The sequence below is a fragment of the Eleutherodactylus coqui genome, chromosome 3 (genome assembly GCF_035609145.1).
Source record: "Eleutherodactylus coqui strain aEleCoq1 chromosome 3, aEleCoq1.hap1, whole genome shotgun sequence".
NCBI classification, from domain to species: Eukaryota; Metazoa; Chordata; class Amphibia; order Anura; family Eleutherodactylidae; genus Eleutherodactylus; species Eleutherodactylus coqui.
The window spans coordinates 68,069,639-68,095,182 of NC_089839.1; the positions used below are offsets into that span (position 1 = coordinate 68,069,639).

General features: G+C 44.9%; 1 protein-coding gene across 6 annotated transcripts in view; it reads right to left on the reverse strand.

Annotated features, from left to right (window-relative positions):
- Nucleotides 1-6,227: 6,227 nt before the first annotated feature.
- The window catches only part of RTN4 (reticulon 4), a 48,344-nt gene continuing 29,027 nt past the window's right edge, over nt 6,228-25,544 (reverse strand). For 4 of the 6 annotated variants that reach the window (XM_066595702.1, XM_066595703.1, XM_066595704.1 and 1 more), the window contains 6 exons: nt 18,643-18,850; nt 13,247-13,385; nt 10,064-10,133; nt 9,002-9,048; nt 8,816-8,874; nt 6,228-7,306 (listed from right to left, as the gene is read on the reverse strand). In XM_066595702.1, coding sequence (XP_066451799.1) covers nt 7,264-7,306; nt 8,816-8,874; nt 9,002-9,048; nt 10,064-10,133; nt 13,247-13,385; nt 18,643-18,850 — 566 coding nt within the window. In that variant the 3' untranslated portion in view covers nt 6,228-7,263. Of the gene's footprint in view, nt 7,307-8,815; nt 8,875-9,001; nt 9,049-10,063; nt 10,134-13,246; nt 13,386-18,642; nt 18,851-20,761; nt 20,849-22,100; nt 22,240-25,544 lie in introns of those variants that run through there. The other 2 variants (XM_066595707.1, XM_066595705.1) reach the window with 2 other exon arrangements.

Sequence of the window (25,544 nt, forward strand, 5' to 3'; positions counted from 1 at the left end):
GATCACCGTCGCCAGGTGTTCTGCTAGGAGCTCTCTGGACTCTGCTATAATCAGGATGTCGTCTAAATAAGGTATTATCAGGATTGATCTTTTCCTCAGGTAGGCTGCTACCTCCGCCATGATTTTTGTAAAGATTTTGAAATCCCAAAGGGAAGGCATCTGAACTGAAGGTGACTTGTTCTTCTGCCCATATCTAAAGCGGACCTCAGGTATTTCTGAGAATCCTCGTGGATCGGCACATGGAAGTATGCATCTTTTAGATCTATAGACGCCATATAGGCTCCCTTCCGTATCCGCCTCACTGTTGAGATTGACTCCATCTTGAACCTCCAGTATTTGATGAAGGCGTTCAGAGGTTTTAGGTTTATTATCATGCGGGACTTCCCGCAAGGTTTCCTTATCAGGAAAAGTCTGGAGTAGTGGCCCCTGGTCTCTTCGTTCTAAGGTACAGAGCATATTGCGTTTGAGTATAGTAGTTCCCGAAGGCTCTGTTGTAGTAGGCATAATTGTTGTGCTGAGCCCCTTGTGGTAACATATTTTCTTCTGGGGAGGGACACCAGTTCTATTTGGCATTCCTGCTGCAGGCCCTTTGGGATCCATGTGCCCTCGCAAATCGCGGCCCATCGATCCGCAAAGCTCCCCAGCCTTGCCCCCACTGGGATGGCGTCAGGGTCGATGTTTCGTTGGATCCCCCTGGTGGGGGTTGAAGAGGAAATTTCTCCCTCTACCCCGCCTTGGGGTAACTCCAGCGGCCTGTCTTGCCTTTGCCCCTATAAGGTTCGGGCTGTTGCGCTGGGGCACGAAAGAAGGTCTTCTCCCTCTGTTGTCTTTCCTCTGGGAATCCCTTCTTCCTGTCGGCTGTCTTCTCGAGGATTTTGTCGAGATCTGGGCTGAATAGAAACTGGCCGTGGAACGGAAGAGAACACAGCTTGTTCTTAGAGGCTAAATCGCTCGACCAAGATTTTAGCCATAAAACCCTTCTGGCAGAATTAGACAGGGCTGTCGCCTTTGCGGAGAGCTTAACCGTCTCTGCCGATGCGTCTGCCAAGAAATTTGTGGCCATCTTTGGGATAGGGAGAGAATTTATAATCTGCTCCCTTGGAGTTTTGTTATATGGAGCTCCAGCTGCTCCAACCAAACAGCTAGGGTCCTGGCCACGCATGTGGCTGCGACCCCTGGTCTGAGTATGTTCACTGCTGCCTCCCATGATCTCTTCAAGAGGCCCTCAGCCTTCCGTTCCATTGGATCTTTTAATTGCGTGGCGTCCTCGAAGGGAAGAGTTGTTCTTTTTGGCCCTTGGCCACCGGGACATCCACCCTGGGCACTTCTTCCCAGCATGCGCATGCCTCGTCTTCAAACGGGTATCGTCTCTTAACCCCCCTAGGGAAGGATCCCGTATTGGGCTTTTTCCATCTTAAGCGTAGCCCTAACAGACTTAATGAGCTCCGCTAAGTCTTCTTGATGGAATAAAATTTTTCTTATAGTCATCCTCATCTGAGGACTCTTTGGGCACCGGTTCTTCCTGCTCTGTCCCGATTGAGCTCTCAGAGCCTGAACAATCTTCCGGGTTACGCGCCCCTTTCTGGCGCTTAGCCCAGGATGTCCCTGCTGGCGACGCTATTTGTGACGTCAGAGCTGATCGCGTCTCCTCCTTGACCAGTTTCCTGACATCTTCCAAGAATCCCCGATTCCTCTTTAACCAGCCTTGCTACGCATGCCTTGCATAGAGGCCTCTCATGTAGCTGGCAGTCTCGATCCACACTCTACACACTTTTGGGGTTTTGTTCTAGGAGGGGCATCTCTTTTATCCCCCTGGCAGACAAACAGAGTTTTTGCGGATAAGAATGCAAGATTCCAAGCATTTAAACATTGGATCTTTTGCATGAAAGTTTTGTCGCACTGGTTACTTACGGCCCCCGCTGTGGTTGAGAATTCAGCGATGTCCGGTGCTGGAGCACTCATCTGTAATACCAGTGCTGCAGACACCTAGGAGCCGTCTAAGCCAGCCTGATAGCAATGGCTTACCTTGCAAGTCCCATCTTCTCTCAGGTTCCTTTTCCCTTCAAGTCTGGTGCCTTCGCGCCAAGCCCCGCCCCCTCCTCGCGTCCAGCTACGCGCCCTATACACGGCGGAGGACTGGGGCTCCCGCTTTGAACCCCCCATGTGCCGCCGCGGGAGGAACCTGGCCGGGGATACCACCCCATGTGGCGTCCCGGGAGTCGTCCGTTGGAAGGGAGGACAGGCAGACCCGCTGCCCTTCGATCCGCATGTGAGTGGATCTTCACGCTGGTGTCTCCACCAGCATCTCTCGGGGATCCTGCCTCCTGGCAGGACAGGAAGACACTGAGGAAGGTGGGAAAGGGAGGAGCTTTTAAACTTCTCGATGTGTTCCTGTCCAACCAGGTGGCGGCTCTCTCAGGTGGTGCTGTTGTGGAGACGACTGGGGAAATGCAGTTTTCCTGCGGTGCAATGCAACTTTTACAGTAGGAAGTCCTACTATTTCCCTGAAAATAAGCCCTGGCTACATTTAAAAACAAAACAATAGATCACCTAAAAAGGAGCTGTCCTCTCCGCTGCACGTCTCCATCTGAAGCGCTGGCAGCAATGAGTGGTTCTCGAGAGCTGTAGTGATTGGCTGAGCCGCGGCACTTGAGAACCAATCAGAGTCAGTGCTTGCTAGAGGCGGGGTTTTTAAACTCCTTTATCAGGATGCGCTGACAGAAGACTTCAGACCAGTGCAACACAAAAGGAATACGGTTATTGCCCGCCCTGTTATTGCGAAATATACAGGCTCAATTAATATCAAATTCATGGGTATTGGTCTGATATCTCCTCCAATACAAGGAGATTGGGATAGTCTGTTATTACACAGAGACATTTTGGATTTATACCTTGCACACCGTGGAACCTAAAGGGTTAAATTACATTACATTTTCAGTGCTTTTTATAAATTTGCTGCAGATATTTTCTCCATCTTGTTCAGCCTTATTTTGTGGCATATACTGACTAATGGGTGTGAAAACTAGAAAATACTCCTGATTGTGTGTTGGGGAATTGGCATGCGATTGCTGCCCCATCGCTGTTAACTCCCTTGCAATTTCACATGGAAGTGCGAGTAGTTATGGACGCATTGCTCAGGGCTTTGGCAATACCTGGTTTCCAGGAAGTGATACGCCATAACGCCTTTCTTTATAAGGTGCTGTGTTGTGGGGTGGGGTAGACGTCATTGTAGTCCTTCTGCCACATATAGGTTATACTTTTTCCTTTCTTACTGGCATATGTAGTGATTTCTGCTATATGCAGCTTTTGCCGGCCATATGTTGCTTTTTTGGTGTCCATTCTTTAGCACTAATGACACATATATGCAGCTTTTGTGACGTGCACTGCATGACTATCAGGTGGGTGGTGTACAGATTCCGCATAATGGGGATTTTTGCCATATTTGAAACTTATGGAATGCAGTGCAGTAATTGTTTAATTTATGATCATAGCGCATGTACTTTTCTTGGGCTTAAAAAAGCCCAACCAAAAACAAAACTACCAATTCTAGCAGTGCTTTGGTATTCCCCCCCCCCTCCCCTCCATTGGTTCCCTGATGAATATGGGGGTAGGATGAAACATGTGGGACCTTCTGCTACCAAGTTTTCTTCTCTATACTATCCCAGTTATATACCATGAATAGTATTATACTGTGTTTATCATGTTTCAGGATGTCACGGATTTGCTCTTTTCAGGGCGATCACCCTGCATGCTACTGCATAGGGCGATTTAGGCACTAGGGATATTTAGGGACATGTATCCATTCTATTCCTAGTTCACCCTAAAGAGGAAAGTCCTGTGGCTGGTTAGGAGGTCCTATGCAAGATTGTATTCAGCTACTTGGACAGGTCTACAGGAGTGGTACAATCCTTTTCCATCATTACTGAAGCCAGATTGCTGTTGGTGATTTTCATAAGGCTGTATGTTATTTATTTTCTTCATACATGTTATGCTATTATACATGCAAATGTGTTCCATCACCATAATTTGCATATTACCCAGAGGAGCATGAATGGCCTTATAAGTCTCCTCACTCACCTTCTAGGTGCTCTCCTTAAAAGGAGAAAAGATAGCATTACTGGCCCATGGTATTAAACATGACAGGGATTAATGTCCATTTATGGCAAGCTGCAATTTTAACATATTTGAGGCATTCTACATTTTATCTTTATTATACATCTCATCAACATCCACAAGAGTCATTGTGCTTGAAATGGAACTGTACAGATGCAGCTTTACGTTGAACACGCTCTGTGATGCACAACCATCACATTACACGAAGAGTTGATGAAATGCTCATCCTTTGACAAAGGCATGACACCATGGAGCATCTGACATCTGTGACAAATCTTCTTGGGCTTGCAGCAGGTGTCATCGCTCAGCTTAGTGCCATCGTCCCTTCCACAGCATGCGAGTCCAGGAGCCTTCTGCCCACACATCCCTTGCTTTGTAAGTTACCAACCTAGGACCATTTATCTCTTTCCAGAATCTGACGCACAGCAGCCTTCCTGGCATGAAAAAGCTGCATCATAAAACTGCAGTGGCATTTAAAAAAAAAAAAAAAAAAAGCATGTGAAACTACCTTTATGATCATGTGATTTGGAAGAATGGATGTGTGTACATTGGCTTGTGGGAAACAATTGAGACAGATGAGGGCTTGTTAGTAACAGACGAAAGGAAGCATGTCTGGGAGGTTGCAACCTCTACAATGGGAGTTGAGCTTTTTTTTTTTTTTAAAAAACACAAAAACCTGTCACCATCTTGTGATGCTCATAACTTTACTTTTCTATCGATTACGCTATTTGAAGGCTCATTTTTTGCAAGATGATCTGTAGTTTTTATTGCAACCATTTGCAGAACACAAAAGATGTTTTTTCTTAGAGATGAGGCAAAGGAACCAACCCCTCCCCCAACCCCCGACAATTCTGGTGCATTGTTTTCTGATGGCATTGACAATGCGAGATAATCAATTATTTTAGTAGATTGAACTTTTACGACGTGCAATAAAAAATAAAAAAAATTATCTTTCCGTTTTGATTTTGAATTCTAAAAAAAGAACCCTTTTCCTATTTTTATGACAAAAGTTAAAAATTAGAGCTGATAGTTTAACATAGGGGACTTGAACTTAAGATTGTTTTAGCCATCACTGAGGTACTGCAGTATATTGTATTATATTTCTACAGGCATCCTATTATAAGGAGTATTCTTGGCATTTACTATTGATGACCCATCTTCAGGATAGGTCACCAATAGTCGATTAGACATCCACAAGAGGTCAAGTTTGGAAGTGTGCTTCACTGGCATTGGTTTCAATTGGAACGGTGCCTTCTGTTACACTCCCAGCTCCTCACTGTGGTCAAAGTGGGAAGTGTAATAGAAAACATTGGTCCCAGTGCTTTCAAAAGGAAGCCATCTATTGCACTTACCACTGATGTGGATGTCCCACCTGCACAAGACCCCAGAGCTGCCATAGTCACCAAATGGCACCTTGCAATATCATGCAGGAACATTTAAGAGACCCTCTCCCTCTGTCAGGCCATTTACATGCTGCTGTCAGTAGGGTCATCAGCACTTAAATCTATCAGCTGGGTGTCAGCTGTCAAAGACATCCAACACCAACTCTGTGTGCCCTGCCCCCTGCAAGCCATGTAACCATGTGTACATCTGACATACATGTACTTCAAATGTCAAATTACAGTGTCCAGAAAGACTAGAAAAATCAAGACTAAGATTAGAGAAAAGGCAGTATTGGAGTGTCACAATTGGGCGGACAGACATTTGAGCTACATTAAGGTGGGGTTCACCTGGTGCAGATTTGCATTTACAGTAGCAGCAAAGTGGACGAGATTTCTAAAATCCCATCCACAAGCTGTGGAAGTAACTTGCACAAAACAGTACGGAAATGAACATGTGGTGTGGAATGTAAGCATCAGCATGTCAATTTTATTGCCGATTCCGCTGCAGAATTCACCTCTCCTCAATTAGGGGGTGAATTCCGCACAGAAGTTCACAATAAAACCTACATCAAATGCTACGAGTTTGGAGAGAGGCTTTCCGCGGCTGATTTGCAGTGAGTTGCCTGCTGCGGACATTTCACTGCAGATCAGCTCCCCGTGTGGACCCAGCCGAAGAAAGTTATAACACATTTCTGCAAAACCACAAAATATCCTGTGAGAAGTTTAACCAAGTTAAGGTCTACAAGCTTTATTGATACTCGTTTTTCATTTGTTTGTACATACAGTATCACAATGCATTCCAAAAGACTTGCTTCAGCACATTCCTGCAGCTGTGAAACACCACTTTTTTTGCTGCAACGAGTTTTGACTCCCCCTCCCCCCCCAAACAAATTTGCAGCGTTTAGCACTCGGTCCACAGAAAGTTCAAGTCACTGTAAATGTGTTTGCGAGAAAACTCAACTGAGCATTAAAACGTGTAAGTTCCTATACTGTTATACATGACTTTATTGTTTATTAAAACAGACACTAGTGTTTCTAGCAGGAGGGCTTCCTTTAGGTGTGTGTGCTATTGAGCTACAAGTTAGAATGTCATTTTTAAGGTTCCTTCTAAAAATAAAAAAAAATATTGGAAAGCACGGTGGGAGCGACTGACGAGAGCTAGGCTCTCCGAGAACACTATAGATATTGGCAATTCATAAAAAATAATAAATCACGAGATTGAGCTACCATCATACCGAACAGAAGCCGCTGTTGTGTCTTCAGGTATGATCACGAGGGGTTTGCTATGTGGCGGGTTCAGTGCTGGGAGGGCTTAAAATGCAGAGCGCTATGCACCGGGGCGCCCAATCTACACTGAAGCAAAAATCTCGACTTGTTTGTTCATACACAGTGCAAGAACTTGTTAACATTATGCCCATGAAAGCTCAGTAAGTCTACTTCTGAAGCACAATATACAGCATGCTAGAAAACAAATAAAGAGTTCTGTATTCAACAGTGCTTCACACAGGAGAAACAGGAAAAATAGTTTCAAATCCTTACATAGCAGCTTACAATACTTAGAATGAAACACATGGCAGTAAAACAAAAAATGGTTTCTTCCTTAAACACTGCGTTGCAAAAAGGAGGGGGAAAAAAAAAAAAATCTGGGAAGTTGCTCTGCAATGTCAAGGCTGGTCTTCCCTGACCCACCCCGTGTAATCCAAATACACAGCGCTCAAAATCCGAGGCTCCTATTGGTATCTGCGGCAAACGATTTGTTTAGTAGCGGTTAATCGGCTTTGCGTTTCAGGCCAGGGATTTTAGACAGGATCCTATGAGAAAAAAGGAAGAACAGGGAAATTAGTATGTGCGGAGCAGAAGTAGCGAGCTGGCTGCATAGTGATGGATTCTGTCACAAGGTTCATGAAGGTGGACTTGGAGCGGAGCTCTGAATCACAGAGGGGGCTGCACCAACCTCATAGCATGCAGAGTGACAGCACTCTTCCAATACACAAAGGAGGAGAGAGCAGTCAATCTGCCTGATGCAGGTGGGGAGAAGCCAGTTTTAGTCCGCCCCTGAGATTCAGAGCTCAGCCCCCCAAGCAATACTTCCTGGACCGGGTGACAGAATCCCTTTAAGAATAGATATTTACAATCCCCCGTGCAGTCAAAAAAATCCTCCTACTGAAGCAGCAATGTCCAATCTGTGATCACGCCATTCATGGACTACAGGTTGCCATAAAAGGCACACTGCACAGTGGTAAACCTACTCCATCTATCAGCCAGAGCGGAGGTCTGTTATTTCAAAATGGTTCCATCCCTGCATGACACGTCGACCTAGTCATTTTAATGGCGGCTATGTAATGCTACAGTGATGAGATCGTAAGGTGCTGTTGGGTTGCAATGGCAGCCTTCTGAAGGCACCCAGGGCGGCCATGAACAAATCAAATGCCTGTCAAGGCATGCCTGTGGCACATCTTGATTAGACTGGGTGTCATAACACGCTATAATGCAATACTTTTGCATTATACTGTATAAGTCATACTATAGTATTGCATTATACTGTATGAGCGATCAAACAATCAAAGTTCAAGTCCCCCATAGGCACTAAAAAGAAAGAAAAAAAGCCAAAAAGGGAAAAACCTTAATTACTAGCAGTAATTAAAGAGACAAGATTTTTGTTTTTTTACATTTAATGAAAAATAAAAAAACAAAAATAAAAAAACAAACAAACACATTTTTTGCTATATTTAAATTCATTATGGAGGGGGGGGGGGAATCCACATATTTGGCATTACTGCATCTGTAAAAAATTCGCTCTCTCAAAGTAACGCATTTATCTCGCACGATGAACAGAGGGGGGAAAAACAAACAGGGGAACCAAAAAAAAGCAGTCCTGGCAGTGTGTTTTTCCCTCTGATTTTATTTCAATTAAAAATGTTGAAGTGGCAGTAAATTATACCATTAGAACAAGTGTGTGTGCGTGTATGAAAAATGGAAATTTAAAAAAAGAAAGATGTTTGTGGGACCTTGTCACTAAGGAATAAGGGTAGCCTTACACATTAGATACAGAACAGCCAGTCATCTGATGTGTATGGAGGCTTCCCGACTCTCCCCAATGGCAGATGTCAGGGATTGGGTAGTTGGACTTCGTTCCCTTCACTCAGCTGTATCAAGCATGCATGTTATTGTGTATGAGGGTCAGAGTCAGCAGTGCGAGGTAATGCCAACATGGCAGCATCAGAATCCTGCGATAGGCCCGATACAAGTAGACACTACACATATAGTACTAGATCATCCCCACTCATGCTGCTTTGGTATTACTATGAAGAGATACTTACAAGTCTGATGTATTTTTAACATTCGTGTTTATGAGCGATAGGTAGCGATCAATTTGAGTCTGTAAAGAAAGAAGTAGATCAGTTTCATGAGGTCAGTATAGTACGGCCAGTTCTCCAACTAAGAAGCATCTAGTCAGCTCCCAAGCCGTGTACTAAACGAACAGTGATGACTATCCATCTGCTTACCTGATGCCTTTCATAAATAACTGGAATACTGAATAAAGAAATCAGTGCTGAAAAAGAAGGAATAAAAAACCTATTAATGGCCAAAATGAAGTCAGTTCTCAGTTGCAGAGGACCTACAGTGCTGACCAGCTGATACATGTAACCTTCAGCAGGATCAGTGACTAGTAATAGGCGCTCCCATTGTTCACAATGTCCCAGCAGACCAGCGCAGCATTCACATCCTATTTTTTGCTATATCAGAGTATTCCCGGGCATTTACCCCCATATTGCCCATACACCCAGAAGATGCGGGCCGGTATGTGTCAGGTACATTGCCCCCCCTGTATAGTCTATGTGGCAACATTACAGACATCTGAATAAGGCCAGGCTCACACAACCCGAAAGTCACAGCGTGCCGCCTGCAAGCAGCACACAGCAGTTACATTGTGTACTTGCTGCAGGCCGCCCATCATCATGTACTATCTTGGCATATATACGCACGTAATAAATGTCAAGATAGAACATGCCACGATTTTTCGTGCGCGTGCCAACATGGCCGCCTATGGGAGATTGGTACAGGGGTATTCAGCATACGGAATACGTTGTACCAACACTGTCGTGCGAGCCCAACCCAACGCCTAAAGTAATATGTTATGTTAGTGTCCATTTAAGTCAGTTACATATCAGAAATTATGCTCCTATAACAGCCTGAGTATCAATCATGTAATATATTTGCATTAAAGGTTTGTTTTTCCACTGAAAAAAAAAAAAAAAAATCAACTGAAGGTCACACCCATACTTCCAGTGGAGACATACTGAGCCGGAGCTAGTCCAGTCCCATTCAAGTGAACAGCACACTAACAGGCAAGATTCTGCTATGCCATACAGAAAAATGGTAGCCTAACGGGCAACAGATGCCACCAAGTGGAATCTGTTAAACGTATACATCCAAGATCTCCATCAGAAATCCTCCCAACAGAAACCTTGGATGCACACTACAGAGGAAAGTGAGAAAAGGCTAGCAAAATATATTGTTTCAAAAGTGACGATTGCATTATGAGAGAAAAGCCACATCCTACTCACCCAGGATCAGCAAGGTCAATCCGTTGAACAAGGCACCAATATAGGTGAATACCCACATCAGCACTGCAAACTGCAAAATATTAGAAAAGGATCAGCATTGCGCAACAAAGTGACATCATCCAGCAAGTCCGGTCATAAACGCAAAGCTCAACTGCTCACACAACGATAAGGGTTTGATTGTGACAAAGGTCACCAAACGTTATGGCTTATCAGCAATAAGTGCTTTACTCTGTGACCTTTAAGTAACACTTGAGAACATGATTGGAAATGACTCTGCAGGCTGCCCAGCATGTTCAGAGACCTGCATAGGCCACTCCTGCATAGGGTTACAGGGGAGCGCCTAGGAATAGGCACCGCAGTCTGAGAATGCCCACATGCCAGCAGTCCTCAAGTTACAGGCCAAGGCAGACGCTCAGCCATGTCCCTGCTGCACCAGTCATGATTGTCACAGAAGTCCGTCCCAGTCCCCAAGTTCCTCCCTTACATTCATTAGTCCTGATACGCAAGTACAGCTCTGCTACATGCTAGTGAGACAGCAGATTAAATGTTATTCTAACCAGTACCCTGACAACCAAACAAAAAGGTGCTTCTAGTCTACTAGGGCAATGCATTTGGTCTTCCATTCAGAGTAAACAGGCAGTTTATAGCTGAATGACTGCCTGTTTACAATGGCCAATGTTGTGGGGGTTCTCGGGTACTGACATGTTACATTGCTTCCTATGATGTTAACCCTAGTGTGTCTGAGACTGTATATCAGATGGCGAGGCCCATTATGTACAGAGCCTGATAAAATGACCATCACTGAACAGCGCTGCGGAAGCAATCGGATCTAACAGCAGCCAACTGCTTGCAGAAGTGATCTAATCTGCAGGTGGAAGCTGTGGGTTTACTAACTGTGAACAGATTTGATACAGCCCGATGATCAGGCAGGAGAGCTCCTAGGAATGCACTTTTGCCCAATTATCAGGCCGTGTGAAGAACTACCAGATTAGCTGACAAAATGAGGAAACGCTCTTGTTGGCCAACTGCCTCTTGCAAAGCCAGAGAAATAATTGTTCTTGGCAGCATTTCCCCCCCATGCAACAACGATGATCTGGAATTGGGGACGATCACATATGTGATGATTTGTCCCCAGTGCAGAGTGCATCAGTCTGTGTAAAAGGCCAGGGAAACCAGTGCAGATTGTTGATAGGTGCTGTCATCAGGAGGAATCTATTTGTATAGAAGGACCCTTAGCTGGTTCAGGGTTGTCTAACAGCATATAGGAGGTTAATGCTGCACTGCCCTACGTGTGGATCGCTCCTTGATGCGACAGGAGAAACCCTAATCTAGGACGGTCCAAGGCACAAGCGTTAAGGGCTATGGACACCTTTGGGAGGTTGTGGGGGAGGGGGGGGGGGGTGTTTTTACTTAAACTCCATTGCAAAAACAATTGTCAGCCCAAAATATGTGCGGTCTAATGGTGCATTTAGATATAGATGAATGACTGCCCGTTTACGCGGGCCAGCAGTCATTTGATTTTTATGACTGCAGAAACTGGACAAATGATAAGCAAACAAATTATCTTTCGATGCTCAGTCGTCAGACGTGTTTATGTTCAATAATTGTCCAATAATTAAGGACCCTGTCACACCAAACGATCATGCAGGTTCTTTCTGAATAGCGGGAATTTGAATAATAATGGTTCTGTGTAAATAACTGCAGGATCTACACCACCAATTTGTTCCTTAGTCAAATCAAACAGACCCAAAAAAAAGGGGGGGGGGGGGGCAAAGATTGGCTTATGCAAACAGAGGCGGGCAGATATCACTTGGCAAACAGAGGGTCTAATAACTCCTGCGTGTAAGCGCAGGAGTCATTATCGCTAGGATGGCTGTTGGGCGCCTTTGCGCCTGACAGTTATCCCATATATAAGGCCCTAACTGAACAATAATCGTTCCATGTAAACCGGCCCTGGTACGGGTGGGCATGGAGGCTCTAGTACCCTGTTGTACCGCCTCTAGCTTGGATACAAGATGTGATACAGGCAGGCATGGAGGCATACAGGTTCCGTATGGTATTCTGCGGCATATCGGTCCACATTTGCTGTAACTGAGCGCCTAGATCCTGCAAACTCATACACTGCTTAAGTTGGCGTCCCAGATGTTCCCATATATGTTCTATTGGCAAAAAAATCTGGCGACCGGGCAGCCTCAGAAACGTGATAATGTTGGAGGCTTCTGTGACACCCTTGTGTGTGCGGCTGAGCATTATCCTGAGCTGTCATTGTCCCTTGTACCACTACTAGGGGTCACCAACTGTCGTATACAATGGCCCCCCCAGACCATGACACCAGCAGTGGGGGCCATGTGCCGCTCCACAGCAAAGGCAGGATTGAGGTGCTCACTGCTAGGTCTCCAGACACGAACACGGCCATCGTTACTGCCCAGACTAATCCTGGATTCCTCAATGAAGACAACCCGGTTTCATCCATAGCAGTCCAGTTTTGTTCACGATACCAAGGCAAATGGAGACAAGGGTGGGTTGGGTGTCAAAGGCAGCACACGTAATGGGCATTGTGGGAGCAAATGTCCTCCAGCCAAATGCTTAAAAATGGTTTTGACAGACCGCAGCCTGTAACAATGGCGCCCCCTGTCTCTGGATGGCGGGCAACGAAACAAGTTGGAGCCACTTGTAAACATCAGACTGCTGGTCTGTCATGGTCGTCCTGAGCCCGGTCACCTTGTGTACCCTTACACATGCACTGGTCAACACCTTCTAACCGTCTGGCCAGAACGGCCGGGTGGGGAACAATTCATTGATACGACCAGCCAGCTTCTCTTATTCCAATAATACGCCCCTCTCAAACTTTAACGGAGCAAAATATCTTGTTTTGTAGAGGCGTCTAGTGGTCAATAAGCTCTACACAAGCAGAAAAAGAGGTCACTACACACAAGGAGCCTCCGAGAGCCTTTTATAGGCCAAAGGTGGAACCACTTTTAGGGCCTCAGGTGGCAATTTGCATATCTGCCTGAGATGTAACTGCATGCAGAGTTTTTCAGCAAAACGACACCTTCTAGGGGCGGGATTTTTGACAATGATTGTACATGCATTTAAGTGAAAAATCCTTTTGCCCACCGAAAAGGTGTCCATAGCCTTTTAATCTACATTTGTCGACCCATGATATATTTGTCACGCACTTACCTTCAGAGAGTCCACCAAATCCTCCACCAGGAAGAGGCGCCTCATCTCCTTGATGGTGCAGTTAACGTGTGATAGGGCAACATTACAATACTTCTGAACAAGGTCTTCAGACACCGTGACATTAGAATCTAAATACGCTCTAAACAGAAACAGAGAACCAAGATTAGTACAGAAAATGAATATAACTGGCATTGATAAAATGTTGTTCAAGTGCTCATACTGGAGACCATGAGTGGAGTGAGGTAAGTGAATGACTTTTTTCCAGACTTACTATGTAAGTTGTGTTCCTCTACAAGCACTTGTAACTCATTTTATGGGTGTGTTTTCCTCTTTCCTATATATATTACACACACACACACACACACACACACACACACACACACACACACACACACTTGTGTAACATAACACCTTCAGAGACGTACGGCTACAATGTATCTAAGGAAGACCAGTGGGCACTATGGTTGTGGATTCTCTAATGCTCACGAGCTCCTTACAACAAAGCTTAAGAACAGAAAAACGTCTCCACTCAAAGATCTTCAGATCCAACCAGTGTGAAGCTATTAAACTGTGACACGACGTTACAAGCTTTTCTCTCCGCCATCATGTAGCCCGAGCTGTGAAGTAGGTTACCAGAAATAACCACGCTCTGTAAAATGAGAACGCCCCGTGGGACTCTCTGATCACACATTCCGTGCAGGGAAGCATGGACAATCATTAGAATAGCTTGTGGCCCCTGGGAAATTACATAGAGAGTGGTACAAAAAACACAAGTGTTCTTGGGTCTTCATTTTAAGTAACAGTAAGTCTGGGGTGTTGTAAGGGAGGGCATGCAGTATAAACTGAGCTATTGCTGGCAGAGGGCATGAAGTGCCAACACAGAACTGTGGGAAGGGATACCTTGAGCTAACAGCGATATTTTAAGCACAAGGGGTGAAGATGGGTCAACTTGTTACGAGTCTCTAGTTCTGTTGACCTTGAGGACTCAAGAAGGTACCCTAAACTGTTTGATATGTGGAGTATGTGTATGTAATGGGAATTTGCTGCAGAAGCACTTTGGGGCAAGGACGACTGACCAGATTTCCTTGCATAGTTCTGATGTCGGGTGAGGTCAGACACGTATATTACACTATGCAGGACAGAGCTCCAACATCGGAGCGGCCATGTCCTGCATACTCTATTCATTTCTAATGGACATAAGACAGAAGTTAGAAATGAATAGTCTTACTCTATAAAATGTAATATACACAACAGTATTAATACAAATGATTTTTTCGATGTGAAACACTCATAACTCATGTTTAATTTAAAAAAAAAAAACTCTAAAAATGACAGATCACTGTGCGTTTGTTGAGTAATTCCAAGGAATCCACAACGTAGTCGCCCATGCAAAATAAATAAGAGCTGGGCAGTGTGCGGGCAGCAGGGAAACTGGATTGTAAAGGGTCAATGGATGTGAACAAGGCTCAACCAAGACGTAAGGAAAAAATAATGGATTAGAATGGGGAAAAAAAAAAAAAAAAGTGAGCTCATCTAATGGCCATAACCGTGCCTGTAGGCGTCAGCAGCCAGCTTTGTGCAGATTCTGAAAGAGTTTAATCACAGTAATATCCCACCTCCTAGTAGTACTTCCACCATGTCAAGTCACTTTAGAATTGATGAACTGCCAGAACTAAAGTTATATTCCAGAACAGGGACGCTCCAGATGAGCAACAATCTGGCTCTCTTTCAGCTAGGAATGTTTGCATCCGTGCTACAATGTGTGGAGATGGGACTGCAATGTCAAGGCCCATTTACACCAGCCGATGATCGCTAAAAACAAAAACACACTAATCGGCGATCGTTTTAGTGATCATCAGTGAGTGTAAATGTGCGCCCATAGTGCGCTTTTTGGGCACTCCTAGCTGATCGTTAAATTCAAGCTACCCTAAAAATCGCCCTTCACTCTTATCAGTAGTTCTCCACGGGGAGTGCTGATAGCATTGTTTCCCCATGGAGAACAAAGGTTCTGAGCGCAGATAATAGCCTCTGGCTATTAACTGCATTCAGTGAAGGCTTCATTTTCACACTTCATTGGTATTTAAAGTAGCTGAGTAGCAACTTTAGGCCCCTTGTCCACGGGCGATGCGGTATCCTGTGGCGGAGCTCCGCCGCGGGAGCCGCCATCCTGGAGCAGAAGCCGCAGACGAATCTCCGCCGGTCAGCCTAATCTAATAGATATGCTGACCATGGAGAATCATGGCAATTCGCAGCATGTGGAGAATCGCAATGATTCTCCCCTTGTGGACAGGGGGCCGACGCTTTCATTGCTATGGAAAGCTTCAGACCGCGTGATTTTTAATTTTTTTTTACACTGAGACTGGATTGCAAAATTGTAATGAAATATGTTAATCTGCTTCACCACTGCAGAGACTTAATATAAATCTATACTGAATGTACAGAGTTCATTCATTCAGCCATTAATTGAATATTTCTCCAAAAATTTTAACGAAGAGGAAAAGTAGGGATCTGAGACAACTATATGGCAAAGAAACCAGACACTAGAACTTCTGATATGTCTGTATCCAGTGCTAGAAAAGTGAAGTAAACAGAAATTAACCCTGTGACCTACATATTCTTATTGCATCCCTGGAAGTTCACCAGCTGTGCCGCTCCTTCCTTCTGTATGTAGAGATGTGAGTGGTTTTGTGCAATGTCAGATTCCATCTTATGTAACATGAGCAACGAGGTTTTGAATTATTGCATAATAAATATTAATAGCAAATGTCTGAGGCCGTTTGTGTGGAGACTTTAAGAAAGTGTGTCTGGGACGCCTTAAGCACAATGTGACGCTCGAGTCCTTGCAATCAAGCAGTTTTTGTTTTACTCAGCAGCGTGTTCTGGTCATGGTGACGGCGTTGTGAGCTGCGACTAGAACAGCCCGTTACTTCTGATCACATCCGATGGGTTGAGGGATTTCTTAAACACCCAGAGAAAAAAATCTGTGTAATGTACAGTATACGTTAAAGGGGTTGCACTACAGTTACAATTCATCCCCTAGCCATAGGATAGGGAATAACTTGCTTATCAAGTTCTCTTCATTACAGGATAATGGCACCCCCTGCAGTGAGGAGACTGAATGAGTGCTGGTCGGACAAGCAAGCTGGTACTCCATTCACTTTCAATGGGACTGCAGAGTGTCAATCACACATCAGCCAGCACTCCACTTTGAAGTCAGTAGGAGAAGCAACCCCTGCAGTGACAGACAAAGGGGGACATGGGATCCCCGTTTGACATTGGTGAAGGAAGGTGGTTGGTAACTTGAAATCTTAGTACAACCCTTTTAAGCTTCTTTGAAGATGGCCCACTGTAGGGAGCCAAGCTATGTACTATGCTCTGCCCCACAATAAGCCTGTAACATTTCCAAGTGTATCTGAGCTAGCGGCTAAACAGAGGCGACAACTGACTTACACCTCCGATGTATCCGACTATAGTGGCGGCAGTGGGACTCGCTGTCCAGAGGTGTGGGGTTTTCTCCCTCTTCAATACCACATAGAACAGAATACAGTTAAACTACATGCTATCAAAAGCTAGTCTTCCAAGATATTCCACACGTTCGCTATACTGACTTACTGGCCCAAAAGGATACTCTTTTGGCCTCCAAGTGAGCAGAGCCCAAATACGCATCGCATATATGCTGCGAGTTTTTCTGCAGTTTACAATGGTCCTTTTATACGGGCCAGTAAATCGTTCAATGTAAATGCATGCCCCGACTCAACGACTAAAGAATTCATTCGCCGCGTTCTGCATGCAGAAAGCCACATAATGAATCGTTCCGTGTAAACAGGCAGTCGTTTACTTATGAACTGCCTGTTTATTGTGAATGGAGGCAGACGAGCTGAAACGATCCCCAACCCCCGCACCACCGCCATCCATCTGCGATGATCTTTCCTGTGTAAAAGCACAGAATGGATTATCGTTGGGACGACCCATCAGGCATCTCCACCCAACAGGTCGTCCGATATAGTAGGGCCCCGAATAAACATTAGTAACATATGAAGAGGGACTTTTCCTGATCCCTACAGCCGAACTAGATAAAACCAGGAGCAAATGGCTAATGCCCCTAAACATCCCTGCAGGCAATGTACAGCACTTTGTAAATTTGTATTCATGTCACTAGAGCGACATTTTTCCTGCCACCACATCGCACTGACTATGTAATTTCTGCATTGAAGGCTTTTTTTTATTGGAGTTAAAAATATCTAAACTTGATCTACATTACTGAAGGTCAGGCAGTCATTGACTAGAGGCTTATCTAAAAGATAAAAACCCATTTATAGCACAATGGAAAACTTCACATGCAAAGTTTAAAAGGATTCCATTAAAAACTCTTCTGTAAGTAGTTTTAAGAGACCCGAAATATCTGCTTGTTTGTTTTTGTCAAACACAAATCTCCAATTAAAAAAAACAAAAAACTAAACATAAAAACTCGTCTCTGCATTTTTATTGATACAGTTATGCTTCACTTAGGGCTAATCTCCAGATGGATTTCTGCCGCGTCTCACGCTGTGAAAATCGGAGGCGTTATCCCACAGCTATTAGGTTCTATTGAACCTAATAGCTTTCCTTCTGCCAATGTTCACACTGCAAAATTCTATCGCGGAATTCCGCAGCGTAAAAGAAATAGCGGCATATTCTAATTGCCCCGGAAAAATGCGCAGCCGGCTTCCATTGTAGTCAATGGAAACCATCCTTCACAGCGCAGCCGAAGTATCGCGTGATTACGTGTCGCCGCCCATTGCGTCAAGCGCTGCATTGTGCATTCACTTGCCGGATGGGACTCGTGCGGCAGATCCAGAGAGGAGAGTATGGGGTCTTTGAGGGACACGGTGTTGGACTCTGCTGCGATAATCCACTGGTGGAGTCTGACACGGGACGACTGTCGGCTAAACGACTGCATGAGTGGATGACGTCACCGCCAAGTTGTTAGCGATCGTGCAGATCACCGCTGACTTCTTGCTTCTCAGTGGGGAGCGTTTACAGGCAGCGAGAAGTCAGCGATCCAACGATCATTTTTATACTGGTTGAAGTGAGGGACTTTAAAAAAATAAATAGTAAACAATGTTTTGCATTTAGATGTAATGATTATCATGCATTTTCATCCATTTGAACGAATTTTGCGCAATAATAGTCTAGTGAAAATGTCCCTTTATACTGCCAACCACAGTTTCTTCTTTATGAGGATACCAGCGACAGTAATTACAGCTAAAAAGGGAATCTAAAAATTTTTGAGCAATGGGATTTTGTGGCTTTTTTTTGAATTTTTTCTTAATTTGTTCACAAGCCTAGATAAATTGCGACCAAAAAAAAAAAAGAGGATCAACAAGAACTTGAAAATGTGAATATATATCACTTACTTGAATGGGTGTCCTTCATCGGATTTCTGAATGGCTTGCAAAACGCCTTTATATATTCTAAAGCTGATGGAGATCGACAGTAGACCCAATGCAATATATGCAACCACACTGACAATGCTAAAGACGGTCAGAGACAGCAGCAGGAACAGGCTGATGCCAAACACGACTCCCGACTTCTTAATGTCCCGCCAGTACAGGAGATCAACAGCTGAAAAAAAGTTAAAAATTCTGGGTCAATTAGATGCAAAATAACGTGAGATTACAGTAACCAACATTCTAATGCAGTAATACCAATGGGTTCAAGGGGCACTGAATGTGTGGGATTGATTAGGGCAATTTCCACCGTGTTAATTAACTTCTTTTCTACATCGTCTGACTGATGAAACTCAAACTTCATGTCCCTGCAGCATTAAGCAGCAATGTGACAAAAGGCATTGACTACCAGGCAATGGGCACTAATAGGGTTAACTTAAAAGAGCATTGACTGCACATGTATAAACCCCCTCAAGACCTTCACAGACAATGAGTTTCACTTGCTTCTAAATATGGTTTAGTTCACAGCAAGATAAACATGGCAAAGACTCATTGCTTAATAATGCACAGGGGAAAGTGCCAAACCTGAACAAAACGCCATAAAGTGACAGCAAGTGTTAATTCCCACTATGTATTAGCCCTCGCTGCAATGCAGAGAAGTCACATGGAAGTTTGTTGTAAGCACATTCATCACCTAATATTGAGCAGACCGCTCCGGTATTCTTCTATACAGTTTAAATCACTTGCGCCGAGTATTAATTACGTATTTTTTACATGCGTAATACGCAATGCTCAAACCCCATTGAGTTACTGCAAGTAATGCAGTTGATCAGAAGTGACAAAGTAATTGTGTCAGTAATGTCACTAAATGCCACGGTACCCAATTTCCGGGCTCTTGCCAGCTGTCATCTTCATCAATGGTTAGAGGTTCGCATGTTGTTGAAGGGAACCAGTCAGCATGACAGTCTCTTTAGATTTACATGTGCATACCCACCATTGGAACCTAAAGCAGGGATTTACAACCTGTACTGTGATCAGCAGGTTGATAGTTGCAGATAGTGGAGTAAGCACCACCTCCGGATGTGGATAAAGTTGGCTATTGCAGTAGAACTCGAGACATTGGCTCACTCCGCCACCATGACCCCTCTGACTGTGCTGCCAGCGTAATCGCATCATGCTGCGCAGTAAGGTTGCTTGCTGCTGCATCCTGCCTCCACCCGCAGGCCTGAGGCTCTGGAGCCAGAGATGAGCAGCCTAGTTTCCAGTTGTGTCCTACTGTAGGAATATACAGACCACCATTGGTCGTCGTACGACAATCCTTGAATGGTGAACACTACAGAAACCCATTAGCTGACCATCTGCACCCGTATCTTCAGGAAGTCTTCCTTGACCTCAACATGGCAATGCTCAGTGTCATCGAGCTTGGATCACTAGGAAGTGGAGGAACGCTACAATGAATTCTCCCCAAACTCACAAAACTAACTTCATTGAACATGTCTGGGACATGCTGGAAAGGGTTGAGAGATATGCTCCCACTTATCTACAAATGTAGATCGTTGAGCATGGAGGATGTTCGCCACCTTACAGAATCTGCCTCTCAGGGTCTGAAAGCCGTGATCGCCCTAAAAAGGTGGACCAACCGTTTGAGTATGTGTTCCTGATATTCTATATTACACACAGCTTGAATGTGTGTAGGCCTCACTGTACAGGGATAACATACGTCTCACATGTATGGCTCCATGATGATGGAAGCTGCATGGAAAAGTCCCGCTTAGGTGCCACTTTCACCCCAATCCAACATCTGATGTACTTTCTAACAGGAAAACCCTGGGATTTAGCAGATTACACCAGTGATGGGCTATAATCAATAGATCCTGAAGAAGGACCAAGCAGGCAAACCTACTAGTACCCACAGACTATACAGCAGTGCAAATCCAAAAATCTTTCCAGACTTTTAAGGCATGAAATACACAAATAAAGTCTGACTATACAGACTTAATATGAATTTAAAATACAACAAAAAGTTATCAAAGCAGCAGTAAGCTTTCCATTACAATAATGCAATCAACCTAATGACATAACTGACCGGAATGGGCTGCAGCCATTTGTTCTACCTGTACGATGTTAACGAAAGCCTTCTGTTGTAGCCGGGAGCAAATGCTAATAAGGCCGAGCAAAAGAGAGTCTATGGGGCAGCAGGGAATGAATGTCGTTAAGAGAACACATGGCAGCATGAAAATGACACCATTGCTGACTCCGGTAATCTTTAATCCACAAAATACTGAGGCCAGGAAAGGTCTGCAGCTCCGAACATAGAAGGCAACGACAATATTCCACTAGTCCCTCGTCCGCAGCCATTACCCTACTGAATAACTGATGTGGCAAACACTGACCACTAGATGATTATTAGCACCATTACTCCCTCAAGCCCTCCATTAGGGATGATATCAGTAACATCACAGCGACGAGTCCTGATGTAACAGCTCATCAATTCCAGCAATCCATATGACAGTATCAAGCACACAATATGGCATGTGCCACCTAAGAGCCTTTCACACTGGCACAGATGTACATTGAGACACCAAGAACTGAACACACCAGATCAATGAATGAGAGCTGTAGTGATGACAATGAAGTATTCGGACAGCTGGAACCCAGCAACACAAGAAGTTGTGATACTGTATCAATCTGCAACATCTAGTTAGGAACCTTGCTACAAGAGTATCACAGCAGTAACAAAACGTTAGGAAAACGGTCCATTACTGCTGTGACTTAGAAAGTACAGAGAACGGAATGTATAAAAAGATGACAAAGAGGACAGTCACATTCATAAATACACAAGAGGATCACATTTATCCAGCGACCACCACTACGCCATCCGGCGTACGCACATGGCAATACTGATGCAGACAGACAGCACATGGAGCCGAAATAAAAGGTCTATTATAAGGCTGGAACACAGAGTCACGATGAACATTCATCTATCAGGCTTCATCTTTAAAAAAAAACCTCAAAACTGTTCTTATGAGTAAATGACAAAACTACAAGGATCAAGAAGGAGAACTTAAAGCAGCTGCAGCTGGCGACATTTGGTAAGGAGGGATGTAACAGAAGTGGCATCTGCTAGCACTAAAAATAGCAGCCGGCATCTACGCCTTCCATGTAAAGCTCACCCAGCGGGAACACAGTCTACTTGCTACAAGTGGCAGGGATACACGGCTGGGAAAGGAAAATGCAAGAAAACCTAATAAGACAAAACCTGGATTTAAAAAAATAAATTAAAAAGGACGTTTGCAGAACCGCACCGCAGGGTAGAGGGGACAACTAGTCTCTAAATACTAAATAGTCACTCATGCATGCAGCAACAAAGTAGCGATTGGTATAAGGGGTCCATGCACACGTGGGAGCCTGTAGAACGCACTGACCGGTCTTGGAATCCATCTTGGAGCTGCTAGCATGCAGTGGGACCTTCCACAGCTGACTAACTCCTATTACTTCCTGCTGGTACGTTCAGGAGGTCACAGTGAACATGCCAGCGCCTGCTGGGACTCGGCCAGGGGCAGAACACACCCCCAGACCCCGGACTACAAGCTGATTCACTGCATTCACTCCAAGGGAGCTCAATGCTGGGGGCTTCATGTGCAGAAGAGAAAAGTCACCTGGACCAGCTCATTTCTGCAGATTAGGTTTACCTGAAAGCAGCTCCCTGAGCACCAACTATCGGATAATGGGTGCACATCTAGTAAAGTGCTGAACGGGGTGAGGAACAAAAGGTTCACAGCTTCAGTCATCTATAGGGCCACTTGCATGGGACGATTATCGTGCAAAATTTGTTCAAATGACCAACACAGTCAATGATCGTTACAACTACAAAGCCATCGTGCCCCGTTAGGTTAGTTTTCATGACACTCACTTTCAAACAGCATAAAAATCATCGCCGACTTCTCGCTGCGTCTACACGCTCCACACGTCAGACAGAATATGAAGCGTTGAGCGACAAGTGAGCGATTCTCAGAGGTGATCTGCCTGTCTAAACACACCGCATGAGCGCCTACAACTAGTGGCGACATCAGTCACCGGCTCATTTAGCCGACAGTCGGCCCATGTAAATAGGGCATTAGACACGGTTCAGAGTTCTATTCTATGCAATCATGAAACAGAAGAATTGGGAGTAGTTTATTGCGTCACTGGAACGAACAGTCACACTGGGCTATTTTTCTGGCATTTTTTATGTAATCCCTGGATAGAATCAAAGAAAGGTATTCCGAACACAGCCTTGCATTAATTGCATCACTCGAGGTGAACCACGCTGATCAACACCCTGTTTCCCTGAAAATGAGGCCAACACAGATTTTTTGGGAGGCTTGAAATATAAGCCCTAGCCAAAAATAGGAATCTAAAACATGGATCTTATTTTCAAGAAAACGAGGCATTACAAGCTTATCAAGCGCTAAAAAGATTTGCTTCTCCCCCCTGCAGTGACTTCACTCTTAATGGAGCTCTGGCCAAGCATGTGTGGACAACACTTCCATTTCAATGGGAGTGCCGGAAATACCCAAGTGGGTGAAGTTTATCACAGCCGTTCCAATGCAACCAGTGCTACATTCAGTCTCCTACTTATTGCAGGGGATGCAATAACCCTGCAGTGAGGATGGGGATCCTGGGCCCAATTCTTGAGATCTACGTGGATCTCAGCAGCAAGACTCCCATGGATCAGCAAGTTATCCCTCAGGGTTTATTTACACAAGCGTATACCGGCCGCCATTTTCACGGCCGGATGATATACGCTTCCATCTGAGCAGTCCCCCCCCCCCCTTCTCTCCCCCTCACCAGCTCTGCCTCTCTCCTCCCTTCTGAGCGTTTTGCAATGGGAGTAGGTGGGATTGGGGTGGAGCTAGGATCCACAGCCAGCAATGGGTGGGACAGAGCAAACGCCAGAGTGGAGGAGAGAGGCAGAGAGTCGGGGAGACACACACGGACTGCCTAGATGGAAGCGTATATCGGCCAGCCCATATACGCACATGACTAAGCCCTTATCCTGTAGATAGGGGATAACTTCTAATCTTGGTGCATCCCCTTTATAAATATTAATTCTTTTAAAGGTCATATTCTCATAGCTGGGAGAGACACTCGCACCCAAGATTCTCTGTCCCAATGGCATCGCACAGCACATGGACACCGCATCTGTATGCTATGCAATGTACAGGACACTGCACACTAAATAGAATATTCTTGGTTGAGATTTGTACTAATAGGATATGTAGTGACTCTTCAAGACTCGGAACATTCAGTCCCAGTGGGAGAGAAAAAAATAAATAGTAAGACTGGAGTAAATGCTCCATTTCAGCTTAAGGAAAAAAATGTGATCAATTGTCTGATTGTTTGGTGTAAACATGCCATTGTCTGTCCATGCATGTCTAAACAACGGAGGAAGAGACAAGCAGCTGCCAGACACTTCTGGCAGCAGCTTCTCAGCAGCACAAAGGATTAGAACTGAAATGGCATTGTCTGCCTCCATACACACAAGGCGTATTGAGAGAAAGGGCTCACCAGCAACACACACTTGTTCCCAATTCGGGTAGGACTGCAATGATGCCAACAGCCACTAGGGAACTTGAACCGGTATTCCCAATCAAATGCAAAAGTACAAAATACAATCAGTGGCAGCATGCAGACAGAAGTAACTTTATTCCTCCATGCCAAAACCAAATAGTTACGTTTCGACTGTCAAGGCTTTTGATAAAAACCTTCAGTCGAAACGTAGTGATTTGGTTTTGGCATGGAGGTATAAAGTTACTCTATCTTGCACCGTCTGAATGCTGCCACTGACTTATTCTGTACTTTCCATACACACAAGGATTCGTGTACGTGGGGGATAACTGTTGATTGCCTGACAGTTGCCACAAAAAGTATCGCTTGTGTGCTTTCACAGCAGCGATAATGGTGCACAGAACAGGCAGGGCAGGCGGAGATCTTCTGGCTGCCCATCTGCCTCTATGCAGAGTACACAGGCAGTAGATGAACGCACGCCTGCTTACACGGGTCTTATGGTCAGGATTTTATGCCTGGCTAAAATTAAATAGGCAAATGAATGATGGTTTGTTATGCGATCGTTGGCCGTGTTTACACCATTGTTCAGTCTCGCACGATCCAATAATTACATGAATGTTAATTGCTCCATCTAAAAATGGCCCTTAGATTGCGTTGATGCAGCCGTTTAGAGGCCGCACTCAGTCTCCGGCACGGATTCAGCATAAGATACTGGACAATAGCACAGCATGCTGCACCATTTCATCCGGGAAAATACTGATCAGCGTGAGGGACATACAGACCTCATTGTAGTCAATGGAGTCTGTACAGCATTGCTTGATTCCATCACCGGACTGATCTATTCTGGCAGGGAATCTGTTTTCCTACTCCCATATACGTTCTGTGGAGATCACTTTTCAGCAGTCATCTCTTCAAGTCCATTTAGACGGGGCGAATGTCGGGCAAACGATGCCCGACACTTATCCCCACGTACACCTCGCTCCCGTGCTGTTACACAGGAGCTAGTATCGCTGGATCGCTCACAGAGCCTCCAGCAGGGGGGCGGGTAGGCTGCAGGAGATTTCGCTTCTCGCTCTCCCCCACCCCTCTCCATTGACTTAACATAGTGGCCATTGGGAGAGGGAGAGGGAGCAAGTGTCAGGCATAGTTTGCCCGACATTCGTCCTGTCAAAAAAAAAAAAAGTTAAAAAAAAGGGCGATGATGATAGCCTACCTCTTCTCACTCCCTGCACAATGACCTATGCACATATCACAGAACATGGCGATGAAGACTATGAAGAATATAGGACACCAGCATTGAAATCTAGCACTGCATCAGT